This window comes from Carassius carassius, chromosome 32 (assembly GCF_963082965.1).
Source record: "Carassius carassius chromosome 32, fCarCar2.1, whole genome shotgun sequence".
NCBI lineage: Eukaryota > Metazoa > Chordata > Actinopteri > Cypriniformes > Cyprinidae > Carassius > Carassius carassius.
Window position 1 is genome coordinate 471317 of NC_081786.1, and position 8684 is coordinate 480000.

The following is an 8684-nucleotide window of genomic DNA, read 5'->3' on the forward strand; positions in this document are numbered from 1 at the left end:
CAGAGAATGCCTTTTGTAGTAAATATCAAACAAAGGCCATTTCGCTTTGCATGTTGCTTGCTAAAAAGCTGATCTTACAGATGTGGAAAGCAGATTCTGTTCCTACGTTTGAGATGTGAGCAAGGGAATTAGGAAATATGTTACATTTGGAAGAATTGAGATTTATATTAAAATATAAATTATACAGTTTTATCAAGATCTGGAAACCAGTAAAACTGTTCTTACATGCAGTCTGATAGCTGTTGTCGTCCATCAAGACAAAAGTTTATATGTTAACACTCTATTGCTCATGTATAACATTCTTGATTGTAAAGCACTTCAAGTAACCTTTCTTGTTTTTTTTTTGTTTGTTTTTTTTGTGGGTGGGGGGAGGGGTTTTTTAATATAAGCTTTAAATTTCTTGGCTTCAAAGTTATTTATAGTATACAGCTAAGAGTGTTTGTTGTTGCATTATTCTTGTATAGTAGCTACCCGGTGACATTTATGTGTTGTTTCAAGAAATTGAATAAAGAGATGAGAAAAAAAAAAAAAAAATATATATATAGCATGTGTGTGATTGATATTCTCCTAGAAGAGTGACACACACACACATTGCCTGAATTGACCCACCACAGAGTAAACATAAAGTTCAGATTTAGTTCCACTAACCCACTTTGACATCTGTCCCATCAGAGAAGTTTTGTGTTTGAGGGAATAAAAGGAATAAAAGAATCGGAGTAAATTAATAGAATCATGAATCAGTAGAGTCAATCAATAGAGTCATGAATCTGTATAGTCACTCAATGGAGTCATGAAACAGTAGAGTCAATCAAGAGTCAGTAGAGTCACTCAGTAGAGTCACGAATCTGTAGATTCAGTCAATAGAATCACTCAATAGAGTCATGAATCAGTAGTCACTCAATAGAGTCAGTAGAGTCAGTCAATAGAGTCATGAATCAGTAGAGTCAATAAATAGAGTCAGTAGAGTCAGTCAATAAAGTCGTGAATCTGTAGAGTCATTCAATAGGGCCATGAATCAGTACAGTCACTCAACAGAGTCATGAATCAGTACAGTCACTCAACAGAGTCATGAATCAGTACAGTCACTCAACAGAGTCATGAATCAGTACAGTCACTCAATAGAGTCATGAATCAGTCGAGTCAATCAATATAGTCATGAATCAGTAGAGTCACTAGATAGAGTCATGAATCAGTAGAGCCACTCAATATAGTCATAAATCAGTAGATTCACTCAATAGAGTCATGAGTCAGTAGATTCACTCAATAGGGCCATGAATCAGTACAGTCACTCAACAGAGTCATGAATCAGTACAGTCACTCAACAGAGTCATGAATCAGTACAGTCACTCAACAGAGTCATGAATCAATACAGTCACTCAATAGAGTCATGAATCAGTCGAGTCAATCAATATAGTAATGAATCAGTAGAGTCACTAGATAGAGTCATGAATCAGTAGAGCCACTCAATAGAGTCATGAATCAGTAGATTCACTCAATAGGGCCATGAATCAGTACAGTCACTCAACAGAGTCACGAATCAGTACAGTCGCTCAACAGAGTCATGAATCAGTACAGTCACTCAATAAAGACATGAATCAGTCGAGTCAATCAATAGAATTATGAATCAATCAAGTAAATCAATATAGTCATGAATCAAATATTTAAGAGAAATTTTATTTACATGCATCATTGTATGAAATTTGTTAGAGAATATAATCTGTAAATTATCAGTATTAATGCAATTGGAATTAATGGAATTTAATTAATTAATTTTAATTTATAAGTTATAATTGCTCAAATTCATGAATTCATTTCTAACAACATCAATATTGCTTTGAAAAGATTTTAAATAAAATTTCATGACAAAGTGATTAATTTTTCATGCTTGTGGTTCATTAATGTTGTGCATATTCATGTTTATCAACAAAAAAAGTTTTTTGACATTAATTTAACTTAGTTTTACAGAAAGTATTTCTGACACTAATGGTGCTCCATACATATTCAGATGACCCAAACATGAAACTTTTTTTAAATGGTTGTATTCCTTAAAATGTAAAAATATAAAATCTGAGGGTCTTAGAACATTTCCAAAGTTTTGTTCCATAATTAAAAACTATATATATTTCTGGGTCAAAACAGGGCCAAATGAGTTATGAGGATTAAGATTAAACTCTTCATTTTGAAACATTTTTCAGAAAACAAACTTGACAAGTTAATGTATGTTGCCTTAAGAATGTTTTGATGTTGGTACTGGAAAACAAAGCAGAAATGCTGAGTATGATTTTTATTTTATTTTAACTGTGTAGTGATAAATTATCACATATAAAAGGATCAAAGGATAAATCTGGTTCAAATATTTTATTTTATTCAATAAACATTAAATTTCAGAATAATTTGTAGCGAAGTGTCCGAAATGTTTTGTGAAACTGATATAAAGTCACAAACGATCACGGGTTACAGGGAATAAAAGAGCAATAAAGCAGAAATAGAAAGTTCTGGCATCTTTGATCACCTTGTTTCCAGCACATTGAAAGAATCTTCTGAGCACCTATAGATACAAATCACACGTCATCATTAAACTGTTTGTTTGACATCATCGACACAACAAATATCCAGAATCACTGCATCTTCAGAGTCGTTTCTGAGTTTCCTTCCATCAGTAAAGCTCTCTCTGTTCTTATAATGGCACTATAAGGCATCTGAAGTGGTACAATTGACATCAAGCATTTGAAATACAACATTAGCCCTTTAACACTGACACACATGAGTAAAATCATCTCTGATGGGTGTTTGTTCTGCACTCATGAAACATGTTCCTTCATCATATTCTTATGATATTGACATGTGGGTGTTTATTTCCATAAAGGATAGATGACGTAAAAACACTGCAGAATCCAATGATGAACTTACATTGACTGAAACTATCTTATTATTAGTTATTACAGAGTTAAAGAGATAATTACACAAAATTCACAGCTAGAAAAATTGGCTGTAAAAATGCAAAAAAAAAAGATAAACAACAAAAAAAAAGTGCTACATGAGATGGAGCTGTCAAAAATCAGACAAATGACAAAATGACTCATCATCTGACAGACTTTTGCTGACTAATAAACGCGGGAATACATTGCTGTAATAATACAAAGCTGGTTCAATTATTCCCTCCTCAAATAAAGCAAAGATTTGATTAAAGGAGCCATTTTCTTGATACTTTGGAGACGTTTATGGAGCTTTTTGTCATTTTTGGACAGTTTTTATTGTTAGGAATAATTAAAATGTTTAATGTTCCTAGAACAAAAGTATCTTCTGCTCACCATGGCTAAATTTAGTGATCAAAATTCAGTAAATATCTGAAATATTATTACAGTTTAAATCATCTGTTTTCTGTGTGAATCTGTGTTAAAGTGTAATGTATTTCTGTGATGCTCCGCTGTATTTTCAGCATCATTCCTCCAGTCTTCAGTGTCACATGATCTTCAGAAATCATGAAAATATGATGATTTACTGCTCGAGACACATTTCTGATTATTATCAATGTTGAACACAGTTGTGCTGCACAATATTTCTGTGGGAACTGTGATGCATTTTATTTTTCAGGATTCACAGATGAACAGAAAGTTTAAAAGAACGGCTTTTATATGAAATAGAAATCACTTTTGTAACATTATTAATGTATTTACTGTTACGTTTGATCAGTTTAATGCATCCTTGATTAATAAAAGTACAAATCACTTAAAAAATTAAATCCTTTGAATAGCAATGTATCACAGCTAATAATCAGAAATGTTTCTTGAGCAGTAAATCATCATATTTTCATGATTTCTGAAGATCATGTGACACTGAAGACTGGAGGAATGATGCTGAAAATACAGCGGAGCATCACAGAAATACATTACACTTTAACACAGATTCACACAGAAAACAGCTGATTTAAATCATAAAAATTTGGCAAAATATTTTATCAAATAAATGCAGCGTTGGTGAGCAGAAACAGTTGAATGGTAGTGCATCCCTTCAAGGAAGTGAGTCTGTGCTGTGAAGTAGAGTTTGTCCTCAGATCTCTCTCAGCTGAGTGTGTTTCCGGCCGCAGGCTTCGCTCCGCTCCAGTACAGCTTCTCCTCGCTCCTCTTCTTCCTCCAGTGGCACAGCAGCAGCATGCGGAAAGTCTTCTGGAAGGTCTTGTTGCAGAGAGCGTAGCACATGGGGTTGACGGTGCTGTTGACGTAACACAGCCAGTATCCCAGATGCCAGAGCGAGAGCGGGACGCAGTCGGAGCAGAAGGTGGACACCAGCACCATGATGTTGTAGGGCGTCCAGGTGAGCATGAAGGCCAGCAGGATGGCACTGAGAGTCTGCGCCGCCTTCTTCTCCTTGATCAGAACCATCCTCTTCCTCTTGGTGATCTGGCTCTTCAGCGTGCCTTCCACAGGTTTGGAGGAGGACGGTGCGTTCACAGACTCAGCCGACGAGAACGAAGAGGGCTTTTCCTCTCCATTAGCGCTCTTCGAAGAACGAACGTCTTTGAATTTATAAGAAATGCACTTTTTGTTTCTCGTCTCTTTGAAGACACAAGGAGAAGCCGAACGCTCTTCCTCTTCGGATGAAGCGTAGCTGAAGTTGGTCAGCCGCTCGTCTTTTGAGGTGAAACACGAATGAGTCTTTTGATTCGGTGCATCTGGATCATTCAAAGAGTTGACTCCTTGAAGCTCGGCCAGATCTTTGGTACGTCGCTCGGTCTCCTTATAGATCCGACAGTAGAGGATGGTCATGACGGATACGGGAATATAAAAGGCGGCTATCGCCGTGCCAAACGTGATCACAGGTTCAGAGAAGAACTGAATCTGACACTGTCCTTCAGGAACCGTTCGCTTTCCAACGAAATACTGCCAGCAGAGGATGGGCGGAGCCCAGAGGACGAAAGACACGAGCCAAGCCAATCCAATCATGATTCCCGCTCGCTTCGGGGTCCGTTTGGCACGATACGTCAGTGGACGTGTGATGGAGAAGTAGCGGTCGAAACTGATGACCAGCAGGTTCATCACAGACGCATTACTGGCCACGTAATCCAGAGCCAGCCACAGATCGCAGGCCACACTTCCCAGAGCCCAGCGGCCCATGAGGATGTACGACGTGTAGAGGTTCATGGAGAAGACGCCGATGATGAGGTCAGCGCAGGCCAGGCTCAGCAGGTAGTAGTTGTTGACCGTCTTCAGCTGGCTGTTCACCTTGAAGGACAGCATCACCAGAACGTTCCCCACGATGGTGATGAGGCTGACCACAGCGGAGACGGTTGCTATGGTGACCGCCTCCCACAGGCTGTGCACGCCGGAGACGTTTGCGCTGAGAGTGATGTTCTTCTCTCCGTCCATCGTGATTCACTCGCATCTCCTGAAGAAACACACAGATCAGAAACACAACCACACGTCAGAGTCTGGATCTCCAAAACAGGGAATACAATCAGTGACTAAAACTATTAAAACACTTTATAAATATTAGAAGAAAACCGTAAGCTTATTTCAGTTAGTAAGGCAACATTAATATTTTTTGTTTGTTTGTTTGAAGTGCTTAAAATGTCTTAACAAAAAATAAATAAACACTAAAACAGAATGAATAATTAAAATAAACTTAAATAGTCTGGATATAATGCAGAAATTACATAAAATATGTTTAACTTATTTAACGTATTTTAGTAAGGCATCACTAATATCATAAGTACTTAAGCTGTCTGAAAAAAGATTTAATGAATCAATCAAATCAATAAATACTCTGAATCTTTAATCCATGGTTATTATTGTTAATTTAAAATAAGAATTAAAAAAAATTTAATGGAGAGATAAATGTTACATGTAAAACTAAATAAATAAATAAATACATGAAATGAAATTAATTAAAATTAGAAATGCCGCCTTCGCAACAAATTCAAATCAATTTAAGTTGAAGCACAGAAAAGCCTTACTTGAAATAAACTGAACCTAAAATAAGAATAAGAAACAAACCTGAATGTTTATTTCAGGGTTATTTTTGTTTAACTAAAACTAAAACGGTTGTTGATAGAAATAAAGCTGATAATAAATTAAGTGAATATGAGAAATGTTGCCTTTTAACTAACAGAAATAAGTTAAATTACTAATTTACTTAAATACTGAAATAAAAATAAAATAAACCAAACTAGTCACATTTAAAAGAAACTAATATGTTAAAAGAGTTCAACGAAATGACTAATAATGAAATGTGAAAGAATGAAATTAAATGAAAACTGAATAAAAATCTAAATATTAATAAAACCTGTAATCCTATATACTAAAATAACACTGGTTTAATTTTAGAAACTATTTTTTTTTCAGAAACAACATCTAAAGAGACTGTTAAAGTCTCTGTCAGAAACCTTAACGCACACTTAAACGTTTCTTAATCTAGAGTTCTTAAAAATAAATTAGTAAGATTTGCTTGTGAAGGTTCATTGATTTAGTTCATCAGAATATCATCATAATCATCTAAAAATAAATTAGATCGCTACATTTTAAATGACAAGAGTGAATGTAAGAACCATTACACTTATTGTCTTCTCATTTGAAGTCATTATATCATCCCATTAGAAATAAAGTCTGGAAATACATTAAATGCACGGTTGATTGTTCAGTGATCATCAGTGCCTCTGGAGGGCAGAACTGAGATTTAATTCAACATTTCATCTGCATCGGTGAGATTCACAACACACAGTCACCAGAAACACACAACATAAATCATCTGCAGATATTAGTCCATTTCACAGCCTCTAAAGGAGAATCGGTCACTAATAAACATGAACTGTGAAATCAGGAAATATTGGCCATTTATTTGATACTTGAAAAAAATTTTTTTTTGAGAATTCACAGATGATTTTGACTGACTGTCAAAGCAGGAGATTCAGTTAGATGGTGTAATTATTACATTATGTGTATTAATTCTGCAAGTGAAATAAAGTGACTACAAATCCTCACAACATGAACAAACGTTTCACATAAAAGGTAGAGTTCTGCAGAGCAGCTGATGGAACAGAACACTCTGATGGACGCTCATCACTGATGCCTCTGGCTTTTTGTTTCCAGGGAAACGGAGGAGTGATTTCTTTTGAATGATAAATCTACATCATCTGAGTCAAACGCTGAAGACAAACCAAACAAACACTCGAGGACGAGTGCATGTGCCTTCTGGATGCGTTTAACGTGACACAGCTACACAGATGTGAACGGACGGATCAAATCCACAAGAATAATCATCATTTGTTTTGACTTGATGGTTCTAGTGCTGAAGTCCATATGTGTCTCTGCAGCACAGAAGCAGTCATCAGTGTCACAGATGTATATTTGTAGAAATAGACAACAATACGTTGTATGGGTCACAATTATCAGGGTTTTTATGCCAAAAATCATTAGGATATTAAGTAAAGATCATGTTCATGAAGATATTTTAGATTAGATTAGATTAGATTCAACTTTATTGTCATTGCACATGTGGGCACAAGGCAACGAAATACAGTTTCCTACCATAAATATATCAAAACTTAATGTTTGATTAGTAATATGCATTGCTAAGAACTTCATCTGAACAACTTTAAAGATGATTTTCTCAATATTTAGATTTTTTTGCTCCCTCAGATTCCAGATTTTCAAATAGTTGTATCTCAGACAAATATTGTCCTCCGAACAAACCACACATCAATGGAGAGATGAGTTATTAAGCATCTTATAAATTATATATAATATATAAATCTCTCCCCCAGGGTCAAATATAAGACAATATATACTGGACATCTACAAAGACATTTCTGAAGAAGTACTACTCTCTTTAAGATTCTTTACTGGCATTGATGGGTTCATGAAGATCCTTTAACATCCATTAATTTTCCAGTGCAAAAGATTCTTTGAAGAAAAATTAGATTAGATTATCTAATTATAAAAATATATATATATTTTTCAAGAGTTGATGAAAAGGAAATACTTGACATTGTTAATAATTTTAATTGATTGAAGTGATATTGACATGTCGTTAATAAAAAAGATTATAGAGCATATAGTAAAACCATGTACACATATTTGTAATCAGTCCCTTTTAAAGGTACAGGTTGTAGGACCTGCCACTAGAGGGCGCACTACCAAAAGAATAACAATCGCGTGGTTTGATGATGCTAAGGAGGAGCGTGGAATGATGGGATGTGTTGTCTTCTACCCAACCGCTGACGGCCATCAATCAGATTGAAAGATAAATCATGGATTTAACGCGAGTCCAACGATTTGCGCGAGTAGATTACATACAAAGTCAATGCAAAGACGAGATCAGACTATGGATCTAGAGACGCGATGCCCCGCGTTTGGCGTGTATGCCCCATTATACTAATCTTGTTAATCGTCATAATAGCATACATTTTCTGTAAAGATACGAATCAAATCACCTATCGAGTAAAACACAAGCGAGATTGGCATCTCTTTCTAGTTGAAGTTTGACGCGAAGCTACTTTCGCATTTTTTTATTTTTATTTTCATAACTCATAATTTACAAGTAGCCTAGTTGAAAACATTAGAGATATTGTAAGTAATCAGCTGGACAAAATATATAACACTAGCCTAGTGGTTTTTGGATATTTTACTGCAAATATCTTACAAATTGTACCTTTAACAGGCATATTCCCAAGTAATTTTAAAACGAAA

General features: G+C 35.4%; 1 protein-coding gene across 1 annotated transcript in view; it reads right to left on the bottom strand.

Annotated features, from left to right (window-relative positions):
• Positions 1 to 3668: 3668 nt before the first annotated feature.
• LOC132112327 (muscarinic acetylcholine receptor M5-like) overlaps positions 3669 to 8684 on the bottom strand; it is an 11503-nt gene continuing 6487 nt past the window's right edge. Inside the window, exon 2 of the mRNA XM_059519766.1 lies at positions 3669 to 5385. Within this exon, the coding sequence (XP_059375749.1) occupies positions 4062 to 5366 (1305 nt within the window). The 5' untranslated portion in view covers positions 5367 to 5385 and the 3' untranslated portion in view covers positions 3669 to 4061. The remainder of the gene's footprint in view (positions 5386 to 8684) is intronic.